This window comes from Oncorhynchus clarkii, chromosome 6 (assembly GCF_045791955.1).
Source record: "Oncorhynchus clarkii lewisi isolate Uvic-CL-2024 chromosome 6, UVic_Ocla_1.0, whole genome shotgun sequence".
In the NCBI taxonomy this organism is placed as follows: Eukaryota; Metazoa; Chordata; class Actinopteri; order Salmoniformes; family Salmonidae; genus Oncorhynchus; species Oncorhynchus clarkii.
The window spans coordinates 17,821,606-17,837,100 of record NC_092152.1 but is presented as its reverse complement, the minus strand read 5'-3'; the positions used below and the strand labels follow the sequence as shown (position 1 = coordinate 17,837,100).

General features: G+C 41.1%; 1 protein-coding gene across 5 annotated transcripts in view; it reads right to left on the bottom strand.

Moving 5' to 3' along the window:
* Window positions 1-14,714, bottom strand: part of LOC139410680 (acetyl-CoA carboxylase beta) — a 56,109-nt gene extending 41,395 nt beyond the window's left edge. For 3 of the 5 annotated variants that reach the window (XM_071156073.1, XM_071156074.1, XM_071156075.1), the window contains exons 1-2: window positions 14,629-14,714; window positions 9,887-10,545 (exon numbers count right to left, since the gene is read on the bottom strand). In XM_071156073.1, the coding sequence (XP_071012174.1) occupies window positions 9,887-10,527 (641 nt within the window). In that variant the 5' untranslated portion in view covers window positions 10,528-10,545; window positions 14,629-14,714. Of the gene's footprint in view, window positions 1-2,536; window positions 2,616-9,886; window positions 10,546-14,628 lie in introns of those variants that run through there. The other 2 variants (XM_071156078.1, XM_071156076.1) reach the window with 2 other exon arrangements.
* Between the last annotated feature and the right edge of the window lie 781 nt (window positions 14,715-15,495).

Below are 15,495 nucleotides of genomic sequence, written 5' to 3'. Positions count from 1 at the left end.
CAGCATTCTTTGTCCTCCAAACACGAGTTGAGTTTTTACCAAAAAGTTATATTTTGGTTTCATCTGACCATATGACATTCTCCCAATCTTCTTCTGGATCATGCAAATGCTCTCTAGCAAACTTAAGACGGGCCTGGACATGTACTGGCTTAAGCAGGGGGACACGTCTGCCACTACAGGATTTGAGTCCCTGGCGGTGTAGTGTGTTACTGATGGTAGGCTTTGTTACTTTGGTCCCAGCTCTCTGCAGGTCATTCACTAGGTCCCCCATGTGGTTCTGGGATTTTTTCTCACCGTTCTTGTGATCATTTTGACCCCACCGGGTGAGATCTTGCGTGGAGCCCCAGATCGAGGGAGATTATCAGTGGTCTTGTATGTCTTCCATTTCCTAATAATTGCTCCCACAGTTGATTTCTTCAAACCAAGCTGCTTACCTATTGCAGATTCAGTCTTCCCAGCCTGGTGCAGGTCTACAATTTTGTTTCTGATGTCCTTTGACAGATCTTTGGTCTTGGCCATAGTGGAGTTTGGAGTGTGACTGTTTGAGGTTGTGGACAGGTGTCTTTTATACTGATAACAAGTTCAAACAGGTGCCATTAATACAGGTAACGAGTGGAGGACAGAGGAGCCTCTTAAAGGTCTGTGAGAGCCAGAAATCTTGCTTGTTTGTAGGTGACCAAATACTTATTTTCCACCATAATATGCAAATTAATTAATTAAAAATCCTACAATGTGATTTTCTGGATTTTTTTTCCTCATTTTGTCTGTCATAGTTGAAGTGTACATATGATGAAAATTACATCCCTCTCTCATCTATTTAAGTGGGAGAACTTGCACAATTGGTGGCTGACTAAATACTTTTTTGCCCCACTGTATTTGTGAAGTTACACTGGGTACATCGGCTGCATCTGTAAATGATCTACCTTGTGGCGCAGTTGGAAGAGCAGATCTACCCACCATTTGGCAGTGACGTATGTTGGGGGCGCGTTTGAAGACTAGCAGCAGGTGTTGTTTAAACTTTTTTTTTCTTCTGTTGTGGGTCAGTGATCAAGATGTGCCTGTGATTTTTTTTAATGATATGGTCGAAATGTTTGGGAAGTATTAAAGGAGACATTGGGCTCGTTGTTCAGGGTGAAATCCCTGAGTGGTTTCCTTCCTCTCCGGCAACTGAATTTGTGTAATTATTAACTTCACCATGCTCAAAAGAGATATTCAATGTCTGCTATTTTTATTTTATCTGCCAATAGGTGGTCTTTGCGAGGCATTGGAAAACCTTCCTGGTCTTTCTGGTTGAATCAGTGTTTGAAATTCACTGCTCAACTGAGGGATCTTACAGATAACTGTGTCTGGGGTACAGAGATTAGTCATTCAAAAATCATGTTAAACATGGAACTTATGTGACTCGTTAAGGACATTTTTACTCCTGAACTTAGTTAGGCTATCCAAAAAGCACAGCAAATGCACAGTTGTAAATGTTAGGGATTTCTGAACGTTTGCTCACAAATCGTTCTACATTTGTTAAAATTGTAGTTACTGAGTTATGCTGAATATACACTGACTAGAAATGTAAACGGAACATGTAGTGTTGGTCCCATGTTTCATGAGCTGAAATAAACAATCCCAGAAATGTTCCATATGCACAAAAAGCTTATTTCTCTGAAATGTTTACATCCCTGTTAGTGAGAATTTCTCCTTTGTCAAGATAATCCATCCACCTGACAGCTGTGGCATATCATAAAGTTGATTAAACAGCATGATCATTACACAGGTGCACCTTGTGCTGGGGACAGTAAGTCCAACTGGCCTCACAACAACACCAGCCCAGAACCTCCACATCCGGCTTCATCTGAAACCAGCCACCCGGACAGCTGATGAAAGTGAGGAGTATTTCTGTATGTAATAAAGCTCTTTTGTGGTAAAAAACTCCTTCTGATTGGCTAGGCAGGGGCACAGCCATGGGTGGGCCTGGCTCCCAAGTGGGTGGGCCTATGCGCTCCCAGGCCCACCCATGGCTGTGACCCTGCCCAGTCATGTGAAATCCATAGATTAGGGCCTAATTTATTTATTTAAATTGACTGATTTCCTTATATGAACTTTAACTCAGTAAAATCGTAATTATTGTTGCATGTTGCGTTTCATATTCCTGTGCTGAAAGTGCATTAGTCAAGCTCCACCACTACTTTGTTTAATTTGCCCTCTGGTGAGTGGGGCCAAATTGTGAGAGGGAATTGTTGTCATTTCCCTAACTTCCTCTTTATAGGGGTTACACGTGCCAAGACCAGCACTGCTCAGTTACATAACACACTCAACCATAGCCACAATGTCAACAGAACAGCCATCATTGTTTACTACATATTCTGTCTACCAACTCAGACAAACCAACTATCAAGTACACAACATGGTAAAGCAGGTCTATGGACAGTATTATACAGTTCTGAAATCGCGTACCCTGAAATAAGCTGTTGTCTGAAACCTGCAGTCCAAGAATCAGAGAAAAACAGGAGGCTACTTAAAAAAGCAAAAGGAAGAAACGAACCTGAGATACTGAAACCAGCAGTTGAAACTTCCATCACCCTCCATGGCAGATAGTCTCTGGTGTGTGAATGGCGGAGTTGAAATCTAAGACCAAAACAATAAAACACCAGTCCCTTCCTCTATGAGCCAAGCCCTCCCTCACCCCTCCCACAGGCATATCAAAACATCCTTCAACCACAGAACTATATGGAACAGGGAACAGAACACTAGTCTCTCTGTGTGTGTGTGTGTGTAGCAGACCTGAGTTCAAATAAATATGTATTTGAGTATTTTCTAATAATATGACCCGAAATCAAATGTAATTGATACAGAGGTACAATCAGTAAGGCTGGTCTGAATGAATAGCTCACTTCAGTAAGTACAATATAATTACGGGTTCACAACAAAGCTGTGAAACCTATTGTTATTCTTAGGATAATCTTATTTTTTCACTTGACACGGTCAAATAACTCAAGCATAGGTTTGGTAACTTTTTTTCTAACATGGCACACAGAAACTAGAGGCCATGAGTAACTTGGTCAAAAAGAACCGCACTGACTGGCCAATAGGTGGCGCTGTTATAAGCAGTCTCATTTAAACCTTCATATCTGCTGCCCCGTTTGACCTAGAGACTTAACTTTGTATGTAGATGTCTTTCCTCATACTGAACACATTTTCCTGAAGGACCCATAAGGTACATGAAGATAAACGTTCCTCCATCTTGGAAGCTTGGGGATTGGTTAAGAGATGGCTGAGTGACTGATCAATCAGAAAATCAGATTTCATGTGTCCATTTACAGTGCCTCCCCGCAAGTATTCACAACCCTTGACTTTTTCCACATTCTGTTGCATTACAGCCTGTATTCAAAATTGAGTCAATTGAGATTGTGTCATTGATCTATACACAATACCCCATAATGTCAAAGTGGAATGTTGCTTGTATTATTGTTTTGTAATTAAAAAATTAAGCTGAAATGTCTTGAGTCAATACGTATTGTGGTATCCCAGGAGGTCTACCCCGGGGGATGGTAATAGAGGGGAGGTACGTGAGGCGACATTGGCTCCGTCTGCTGGGAATACGGGAGCTGGGCACCCCGACACGGACAGCAAAGTGGAGGTAATTAGAGGAAAGTGCCAACCAGCCGTGGAGGCTAAATAAAAGGAGCACGGTGGCACATCGCGGGAGAGAGACGGACGCCAGTTAAGAAAGACCGAGCAAATCCTAAGTTATTTCTTTGATATATTTATTTTCTGTTTTAGTAAAGTTGTTTTTGCGGACTAAAGCCTCCCTGTCAATCTATGCACGCTCCACCCAACGGTTTACTGCAGTATTCAAACCCTTTTATGGCAAGTCTAAATAAGTTCAGTAGTAAAAATGTGCAGTATAAGTTGCATGGACTCATTCCGTCTTCAATAAGTGGTTAACGGGACTACCCCATCTCTGTACACCACAAACAATTCTCTGTATGTTCCCTCAAATTGAGTTGTGAATTTCAACCACAGATTCAACCACAAAGACCAGGGAGGTTTTTCAATGCTTAGCAAAGAAGGGCACCTATTGGTAGATGTGTAAAAATAAAACAAGCAGACACTGAAAATACCTTTGAGCATGGTGAAGTTATTAATTAGGCTTTGGATGGTAACTCAATTGCCGGAAAGTAAGGAAAGTGCTCAGGGATTTCACAATGAGGCCAACGGTGAATTTAAAACCGTTACAGATTTAGTTTAAATAGTTATATGAGACAACTGAGGATGGATCAACAACATTGTAGGTACTCTACAATCCTAGCCTACATTACAGAATGAAAAGGAAGCCTGTACAGAATAAAAATATTCCAAAACATGAATCCTGTTGCAACAAGGCACTTAAGTAATAATGTAAAAAATGTGGCAAAGAAAGGACAAAAAGTATGTTTGGGGCAAATCCAACAACAAATCCCTGAGTACCCCTCTTAATATTTTCAAGCATGGTGGTGGCTGCATCATGTTATAGGTATGCTTGTCATTGGAAAGGACTAGTGAATTTTTTTAGGATAAAAATAAATGGAATACAGCTATAAGCACAAGCAAAATCCTACAAGGAAAACCTGGTTGTCTGCTTTGCAACAGACAGTGGGGCACAAGTTCACCTTTCAGCAGGTCAATAACCTAAAACACAAGACCAAATCTACACTGGTGTAGTGGTGCCTACTCTAATTGTGCCAAAAAGTTGCCAAACGGCCCGCTTTGCGATTGTGTAGGCTACTTTGTTTGATTTAACTATTGTACTACATAATTGATAAATCGTATACCTCCACTACACTACTTTGATACGCATCAGTAGGGATGAAGTAGTGAGTATACGCAATTCCCACTGGAGGAAAAAATATGATTTATACCTTTGTATACCCTCCACTTCACCACTTACCCTTTGTGTTTAAAAAAAAGTGCACTCTCCTGAGTGTCCTGGTATAACGGTTGCTGTCCTTTCAGAATCACAAACCTGTCACACACTGAAGGCCTATAGGTTCGCCACTGCGCAAACATGTCCATAATATACATAAAGTCTGTTAATATGATTCAAGTAAGAAGTGTATAAATTAGGCCTGGCGAAGCTGTTTTAGGCACCGACTGAATGGAAGCGGATGATTCGTTTTTTACTCCGCTGGTCTCGTGAAGAAATTACAAGTCCTCACTGTCCGAGGTCGAGTACAAATATCTGACACCGAAACAATACCAAGTCACTCAAATCCTGGTCTCAAGTACTACAACACTGGGTTGAATATATATTTTAAGGTATTAATATCCATTGAGTGATTGGTTGAGGTTTCTTGGGTGCGTGACGTCACTACGAGTCCGTGAGAAACATGAGACAGATTCTCTCGCCTGGAATCGGAAACCAGTAGTGACCACCAATTTAATGACAGTTAATATAACATTCCCGCATCTCAATAACATTGTTGCAGAGGAGGGCTTGCTAGATAGTGTTTGAGTCATCTCAGATGTTTTCTTGTTTTACAGTTCAGCTGGCTTGTGAAATGCTAATTTTTGACGTAAGCTAAACTGCTTCTAGACTCGGGTGCTCATGGGATTTCAGGAGCCAGAGGGATAGATGATTCCACAATGGGCAACAACTGGCTACTAGAACTGAACAGATGGTCATGGGGCAATGACATTTGGTATGTAAAGCTTATGTATGTCCTTAGAAGCTGTGTGAATATAAAGTCACTGACACTTTAGGATGGTACAACAGACCAGTTGGTGGCAATATAGATCTCATTGGCATCAGTGGCACCATAGGATACTAGAGCAATAACCTTCGATCAAGTGGACTTTGTCTCATGCACATTAATGTTAGATTCTAATTATGCAGACAATGTGAATGATCATGATTAGTATAGCTGTAAAATCACATATAGTTGCCCTATTATGTCAACAACAAAACATTTTATTTGCCACGTGCTTTGTAAACAATGTGTGGACTAACAGTGAAATGCTTACTTACAGGTTTTCCCAACAATGCATAGAGAAAGAAAATACAGAAATAATTGAAAAGTAAAACACAATAAAAGTAATAGACACACAATGAGGAACAATCTATGTATATATTAGGTACACTACCGGTCAAAAGTTTTAGAACACCTACTCATTCAAGGGTTTTTCTTTATTTGCACTATTTTCTGCTTTGTAGAATAATAGTGTAGACATCAAAACTATGAAATTACATATAGAATCATGTAGTAACCAAAAAAAGTGTTAAACTAATCAAAATATATTTGTGATTCTTCAAAATAGCCACCCTTTGCCTTGATGACAGCGTTGCAGTGTCTTGGCATTCTCTCATCCAGCTTCACCTGGAATGCATTTCAATTAACAGGTGTGCCTTGTTAAAAGTTAATTTGTGGAATTTCTTTCCTCAATGCGTTTGAGCCAATCAGTTATGTGACAAGGTAGGGATAATATACAGAAGAAAGCCCTATTTGGTAAAATACCAAGTCCATATTATGAAAAGAACAGCTCAAATAAGCAAAGAGAAATGACAGTCCATCATTACTTTAAAACATGTCAGTCAATACAGAACATTTCAAGAACTTTGAAAGTTTCTTCAAGTGCAGTCACAAAAACCATCAAGTGCTATGATGAAACTGGCTCTCGTGAGGACCGCCACAGGAATGGAAGACCCAGAGTTACTTCTGCTGCAGGTGGATAAGTTCAATAGAGTTACCAGCCTCAGAAATTGCAGCCTAAATAAATGCATCACAGAGGTCAAGTAACAGACACATCTCAACATCAACTGTTCATTAGAGACTGTGAATCAGGCTTTCATGGTTGAATTGCTGCAAAGAATCCACCAATAAATGACACCAAAAAAAAGAGACTGGCTTGGGCTAAAAACACGAGCAATGGACATTAGACCGGTGGAAATCTGTCCTTTGGTCTGGAGTCCAAATTGGACATTTTTGGTTCCAACCTCTGTGTCTTTGTGAGATGTGGTTTGGGTGAACGGATGATCCCTGCATGTGTATTTCCCACCGTGAAGCGTGGAGATGGTGTGGGAGTGCTTTGCTGGTGACAGCGTCTGTAATTTATTTATCATTTAAGGCACACTTAACCAGCATGGCTACCCCAGCATTCTGCAGCGATACGCCATCCCATCTGGTTTGCGGTTAGTGGGACTATCATTTGTTTTTCAACAGAACAATGACCCAACACACCTCCACGCTGTGTAAGGGCTATTTTACCAAGAAGGAGAGTGATGGAGTGCTGCATCAGATGACCTGGCCTCCACAATCACCCGACCTCAACCAAATTGAGATGGTTTGGGATGAATCGGACCGCAGCCAACAAATGCTCATCTTATGTGGGAACTCCTTCAAGACTGTGGGAAATGCATTCCAGGTAAAGCTGGTTGAGAGAATGCCAAGAGTGTGCAAAGCTGTCAAGGGAAAGAGTGGCTATTTGAAGAATCTCTAATATTACATATTTTGATTTGTTTAACACTTTTTTGGCTACTACATTATTCCACATGTGGTATTTCATAGTTTTGATGTCCTTGAATCCTTGAATGAGTAGGTGTTCTAAAACTTTTTACCGGTAGTGTATATCCAAGGGGTACCAATACCGAGTGGATGTGCAGGAGTAGGAGGTAAGAGGTAGATATGTATATACAACTAGGAATTAAGTGCCAGATAGTAAACAGTAGCAGCAGTATATGTAATGAGTAAAAAAAAGTTGGTGCAAAAACCATCCAAGCAGATAGTTAGTCCGGATATCTATTTGGCAGTCTGTTGGTTCCATTCTCTAAACTGGTTTAATAAATATTAATGCTTGCATTATGTCTCTGCTGTTCATTCAGTTAAGCATGCCCTCAATTGAACTACCTCTATTGGAAGTATTTGAAAGCATTTTCTAATAATTCCCGAAAATTAGCCTACTATTTAAAAATATTTTCTAATACTTATTTCAAATACATAGTGTATGAGTCAGTGTATTTGCGTATTTCCAAACACATTCCAATTTACTACTAAAAATAAAACAAATTGAAATATTTACTTTCAAATGTCTTTGAAAGTAATTGAAATACCCTAAATAGTATTTGAACCCTGATCTGGTGTGTAGACGTGTGTGAACGTGATTTTGTATGCGTGTGTGTAAGAGATCAGATAAGATTGTCAAACACACACACACACACACACACACACACTGGATGTATCAAGTTCTCATTAAAGTTAAATACAACTAACTTGTCCCTTCACAAACCACCAAACTATAGCTTATGGTAACCTTCTAGCATATCGTAAACAAAAACGTGGGAGGCTAATCCTTCCATGTAGCAAACTGACTGAAATGGTCAAAACATAATTGGTAGGTGTTATGTCTAGGCCTACACAGTGGCATCATGTCAGTCAGTGCTACTCATAGGCCTTTGCTACTTCACAATGTGGAAAAACTATAATTCCTGAAAGCTTTCCATGTATTATCTTACCTCTCTCCCCTTTCAGTTTTACCTCTGTGGTGATTACTGCACATGTGGCTCAAACAAACAAGCTTTTCAAAACTTGGCTGAGAGTGGACTGTGGCATTCAAAGCCAACAACCTGTCAAGTAGACGTAGATATGCTCAGCTGACCAACTACCTGAGATATCCATTGTGATGTCACCAAAAAAAGATCAACAATAGCGCCTCATGCTCTATGCCTAAAGGCAACATACAGCAAGTCAAATGTATTTGCAGAGAACTTCCAAGGGATGTAGAAACATTTGTCAAGCACACATACAATATGTTGTTGTGTGCCCTCCTGGGACTCAGACCCTGGTTCTCAAAGTCAACGACACTTGTTCCATTAAAAGTGCAGAGAGGTGAGGCATGCGACAATAACACAAGTCAGCATGCATGCTGTGGTCAGGTGATCATAGGCAGCTGGTTGTGTGGATACAGCATGGGGCAGCAATAATACCACAATGTGGCTGGCAAGTTTGCCTCCGGCCTGGCCAAAAATTGGTCTAGCCTTTTGGACAACAGCGCACTCTGTTGATACCCATAGACTACTGCACTGACAGCCAGCCTCACAAGTCACGAGCTAATCTGCTGAATGATTCATTGATTCTTAACACTGGGTTGATGGAGCAAGCACTTGCATTCACTATCAACACGTTCTGAACTAAATACAATTCCAATGTCATCGTTTTCTCTACTCCGATGACGTCTAAACCTGTTTATTCTATACTGAACAAAAATATAAAATGCAACATGTTACATGTTGGACACATTTCATGAGCTCATGTTAGTGAGCATTTCTCCTTTGCCAAGATATTCCATCCACCTAACAGGTGTGGCATATCAAGAAGCTAAATAAACAGCATGATAATTACACAGGTGCAATTGGCATGCTGACTGCAGGAATGAGGCCGGTTGGACGTACTGCCAAATTCTCTAAAACAACATTGGAGGTGGCTTATGGTAGAGAAATTAACATTCAATTATCTGGCAACATCTCTGGTAGACATTCCTTCAGTCAGCATGCCAATTGCATGCTACCTCAACTTGAGACATTTGTGGCATTGTATTGTGTGACAAAACTGCACATTTTAGAGTGGCCTTTTATTGTCCCCAGCACAAGGTGGACCTGCATAATGATCATGCTATTTAATCAGCCTCTTGATATGCCACACCGTAAGGTGGATGGATTATCTTGGCAAAGGACAAATGCTCAATAACAGATGTAAACAAATTTGTGCACAACATTTGGGAGAAATAAGCTTTTTCTGAGATCTTTTATTTCAGCTCATGAAACACGGGACAAACACTTTGCATGTTGCGTTCATATTCTTGTTCAGTGTAATATGAAAATGAAGTTAACTTAAAAGAAGTTGCACAACATGCTATGGCCTACCTCATGCCATGGGAGGTAGGGGTTGATGTTACTGATGTAACTTGCTGTGGGGGGGAGAAGGTGGTTGAGGTTGCTGATACGGTTTGTCGTAGGCAGGAGGTGGCCGCTGCCTGAGAGGAACCAAAACCTGTAGGGGGTTTCATGGTCAAAGGCAGATCTTCATCTGAAGAATTGTCCTCCGATGCCCCCAGGATGAACTTGGGGCGCGCTTGTCGAGCTTCTAGGCCTGAGATGAGTTTGGGCCTGATCGTTCTACTGGGAGGCTGAGGGACAACGAAGTGAAGGGATGGCTGTGTGTGCTTCATTTCCTCCGAAGAGGCCTGAGGAGCCTGGGAACCCCCTGCCCTGGGTATCATGGGACCGACAGTGGGGTCAATGTGGGTTAGGGGACGGTTGTCCCCGCTATCTGTTGAGGTAGATGCTGCAAGACCCATGGGTGTGGATTGTTTAGTAGGGGGTGGAGCAGGGGTGTGTGCAGCCGCAGCGGATCTATCGGCCGCTTGCATCTCCTCCTGTGCTGCAGCTGCAGGGGTTCCACAGCCAGTCACTATTTCCCCCCCTTTCTCCAGCATCTGCTTGACCTTAATCATCCAGAATAGCCACAATATCAGTAGTAATCCCAAGAGTAGAAGTGGGATCATTCAGACATCCTCTTGAAACTGCAAAATAAAAATAGATGTATGATACTTATTTCCTGACTGTACCAACTTTTATCATTAGAAAATAAATATGGATTCAAATGAATTTTGCGACTGCCTCATAAGGAATTCAGTAAAGTGCACAAGCAACCGTTTCCATTGAAGAAAAACACCTTGTATAAAATCTATTCAGAGTCGTTCAATGTCATTTGAGCAAGCCATGACACCCACCATCACAAATTGTTCTTAAATTGTTTCTGTAACATTTTGTTTATTTTTGAGATATTAAGCTAATTGACTGCACCCAAATTGGCCCTTTTGATTTATTGGATTCAAATAATATTCAATAAATATTGTACCCAACATCTGATTTGGACCAAACTTCTTCCTACCATTGAGTAACACATGAGGAATCCAACGAAAGCCACCCACAGACCCCCCACACCAAACCCACCTCAACAACCAGTATACAGTATCAGTTCCCTATGTCTAACAAGTAGTATGGAGCTGCGGCTTGGAGTATTGCCTTTTCATTCTATTTCATGTATTCCTCCTGAATCTGGTGATGTAATTTTTTTTCCCTGTTCTGAATTGCTTTCATGGAGGACTGGCTTAAATTGTGAGGATGACCACACAATGTATTTTATCATGAGCAAATGCTATTGCTTTTGTAACCAAAGTTGCAAAGAAAATGTTCTGATCCATTTAATAAACACAAGAGTCCAGCCAAATTGATACAAGTTTGTGGTAGTAGCAGGAACAGTGGCATCTAGTGGGGATAACCTGGTACTTTCACTCATTTATGGTAAATAATGCAAGCGACTTCAATGGCTAATTTCTCTGAACAGAGGAAAAAAACAAAATCACAGGTAATACATTACAAAGGATGAAAACACAAAAGGCCTACTCCAAGCCACAGCTCCATACTACTTGTCAGACATAGACAACTGATACTGTATACTTTTTGTTGGTGTGGGAATGCTAATCTTAACTTTTTCTAACAGAAACCATTTCAGCACAATCTGAGATGGGGAAATGCTTTCCCAACCCTACACTGAGAGAACAGACTATGTGGAGGTTGACCCCAATGACTGTTCAAGGGTTAGATGTCTTCTTTATCCCCCGCTAATATTTACAGTCAGGCAGTAAGGTAATCTGATCCCAGATCTCTGGTTAGAGGCAACTTCTACCTCATAAGGACAGTCTCTGAAAGCCCAGACAAACAGGAATGTAAACTACAAGCAGGCAAATAAACATGCCTGTTATGGCAGTGCACAAGGTAGCCTGTAAATGAACAACCCAAATGGGTTTTCAGTTGCGAAAACTTTTGCTGTGTTTTTAGGGACTAGGCTAGTGAGTAGGCTATTCCTTCACTACTACTTTGTGACAACCTTACTCTGGCAGCTGACGAGAGAGAGAGCTGAGTGGGTTTCATTCATACAAACACAGCTAACATCTGTCGTTGTGACACATGGAGGAAAGGTCAGCAGTGAGGGAATAAAATGTGGAGGGGGAGGGACAAGCCCAAGAATTACTCCTTAAAATCCAAGGACCTTTTATGTTATTTTCAGAGGTAGACTGGCTCTGGCAGCCAAAACAGCCAAATACTCCATCTAAAAGGGAGTTGAGATACGGTTCTATAAACATAAAGCCCTTTACTTTCATACAGGGGTGGAAGTAAGCCAATATGGCAGGAGTGCCTTCCTGAAGTGATTGTCAAACAATCAGATGAAAACATTATGACTGGTTGTGCTTATGCCACATTAAAAAGTTAATGAATGTTGAAAGTAATATAAATATTTACTAGGCCGAGGCTACCGGGCCCACAGAGATCATATGATATTAATAGGGATTCTATGATTACACCTAGGCTATAAATAAATAAAAAAAGTGTGCGTGCTTAGGTGTCCCATACTGGTAAAAAATTACGTCTACTTTCACCCCTGCCTTCATATCACATCAAAATAATTTCACAAATATAAAATATAAACTTGCAGTTCAAACACGTTTCTGTCAACCTTCTTCCACCTTCTTCCATTACACAGGTGTTCGTAGAATGCTAGATAGCTAATTATCACAGGTGGCCGCCTCAGTCTTCCATAAACACGTGCTGTAACATGGGGATATGGCTGTGTAGGAACACTAACCCTATGAAAGGTGTACTATTTCGCCTTTTTTAATGATTTCTCGCTGATATGGAAGATATGTTACTAATGTTTCCAAAACCGTACTGCAAGCGATGCGTGTCCACAGTTAGATTGAGCGTCAGAGCTCTTAACAGAAGTACCCCGGACCTTCATCAATAGGCGCTAAAGGTAGTTAGTACCTGGGACAGGCAGGCAGGCAAGTCATATTGCCTAAACCAGGGGTTCTCAAACTTTTTGGGGCCGGGGACCCCTTTTGTGATAGCAAATTCATCAGAGACCTCTCATAATCAGAACAACTTGGGTTAGTAAATCTCCTTGTATGCTATTTGTTATCTATGACTTCGGCAGTGCATGGCTGGATGAACCAAGTCTTGGGGTCTGGGAATAAACATTTTAAAGGAGAGAAAATGTTACAGTTTTCAAGCAATTTTCCTGCAGTTCTATACATTATCATAGGGCAGAGAGATTTTTTGTTGTTGCAGCTTTAAAGCTAATATCCTGCAATTCTACACATTTTGCCATGAGGAGATAAACTGCAGTTTTAAAGCTTAAATTACAGTGCATCTAAGAAAAGAAAATGAAAAAAAGTTTAAAAAATAATAATAATTGGGGGCGAATATAGGTAGTTAGTTGAAAAATGTATAATTGGTGAGTCAAAGTACTGTGGATACCCAGTATCCCTTTGAGCCTGCCAGGTCCATGTTGCCCAGGGTTAAGAACATACATAGTAGATTTATAATAATATGTTGTATTGTATTACACCCTCTAAAATTCTTCCACCTTGGCCAAAATTAGTTGCATTTTTTGTTTAATAAAATGTTATAACCCCCTTTTCTCCCCAATTGGTAGTTACAGACTTGTCCCATCACTGCAATTCCCATACTGACTCAGGAGAGGTGAAGGTCGAAAGCCATGCATCCTCCAAAACATGACCCTGCCAAGCCGCACTGCTTCTCGACACCCTGCTCGCTTAACCCGGAAGACAGCCGCACCAAGGAAACACTGTTCAGCTGGCGACCGAGATCAGCTTGCAGGCGCCCGGCCCACCACAAGGAGTCACTAGAGCGCAATGGGACAAGAAAATCAGCCAGCCAATCCCTCCCCTAACCCGGATGACGCTGGGCCAATTGTGCACCGCCTCATGTGTCTCCCGGTCACAGCCAACTGTGACACAGTCTGGAATCGAGCCAGGGGTTGTAATGACGCCTCAAGTACTGCGATGCAGTGCCTTAGACCGCTACGCCACTCAGGAAGCCTGGCCATTTTTTAAAATGTAATTTGGTTTATATATATACACAATTATTTCTTTCTCTCTAATATAAATAGAGCTGTCCGCAGACCCCCTACAGTACCTCAACCGCGGACCCCACTTTGAGATCCGCTGGCCTAAGCAAGATTGGTATAGGGAGGAAGCAAAATGATACCATATCAGCATACAAAATCCTTAAAGCAAGACATCCTTGCTACCCTCACGTTCCCACAAAAAGGCATAATCTTCTCTGCCAAGTTTTACTTTCAAAGTGAACCTGGCTCAGAATGGTGGAGGGCCATTTCTCCAACCCTTTCCTCTAACATGCTTGAGTAGATGGCTGAGCAGTGAGCACAAACATGTATGACCATTAAATAGTTTACTAATACGTTTGTTAAACATCAAATAGACTAGGTCAAAAGAGATAACCCGCTCATCAATATTTCTGATAGGGTAATCTACAAAAGTACTAGCCATCTCAGACAATGATAACAGTAGTCTATCAATCTCTCTGGAATTAGCCTAAAACATTTCAGGGGCAATTCTACAATGTGGATGGATATTCGTAGAACTGAACACGTTTAAACTCCCAAATGCAATATTATGTAGTACACATTACTATGATAACTTGGCAGTGAAAATGACCGAGGTTAGTTCCGTTAGTAAATGTAGTTAACGCCTAAATTAACTAATTAGTCGTAGGCTTACCTCTACCGTGCTGCGCGTGGTGATGGTTACAATGTCTATGGTGGCCACACGTGTGCACCAGATAAACAGGGGTGTACGCCCTTGTTGAACGCTAGTAAGTAAAGTCGATGGGTTACAAAGTTCAAACATCGTATTGCTTAAAAAATATTTTGTACCCGGAATTCTGAGCGAAAAGAGCATACATCACGTTGCTGTGATTAATGTATTTGACAAGAATATCCTTCTTCCAGTGAGTGGCCTATCAAATCTCAATTTCGGGTTGCGATTGTTATTGATGAAGCAACATGTATGAATGAGGTGGAATGCTGCTCAAAATAGTTTGGGGTTGACGTTAAAATAGTCTTGAGAGGCGCTACTCACCACCTATGAAAGCGTTTAATATATCATTGTAAGTAACTACAGCAGTGCCAGTTCGATGTGAAGTTGTCATTAGTGACTAATTAAAACCCTTGTTTGGCAAAATAATATGTCCAAAAATCAATCAAATTATGAGCGAGTCAGGGGCATTATGTCTGAAATTGTCCACTGGTGCGTATGTAAATTCACTCTGGCACTCTCGTCTGAATGTGCCAGAGCGCAGATCACTGACGGATTTACAAACGCTCAACACACGATGAATATGGCCGGTGTCAGTAAACGTCTACAAAAGAACGTAATTAAATTGTTGCAAGCAGCGAAGTAGGTCACTAACGCTCTAGATAACATGGAAATAGCCTAACCAGCTATTCTAGGGCGGGTAAAATAGTCAGTGAGGTGTTCTATCATTTGTGTGTGCAAGTAGCAAGCTTACTTTAATCGTTAGTTTGGGTGCTTATGAGGTCAGAACGCAAGGATCTACCCTAGGTTGCAACCCTACTCCTCGGCCTG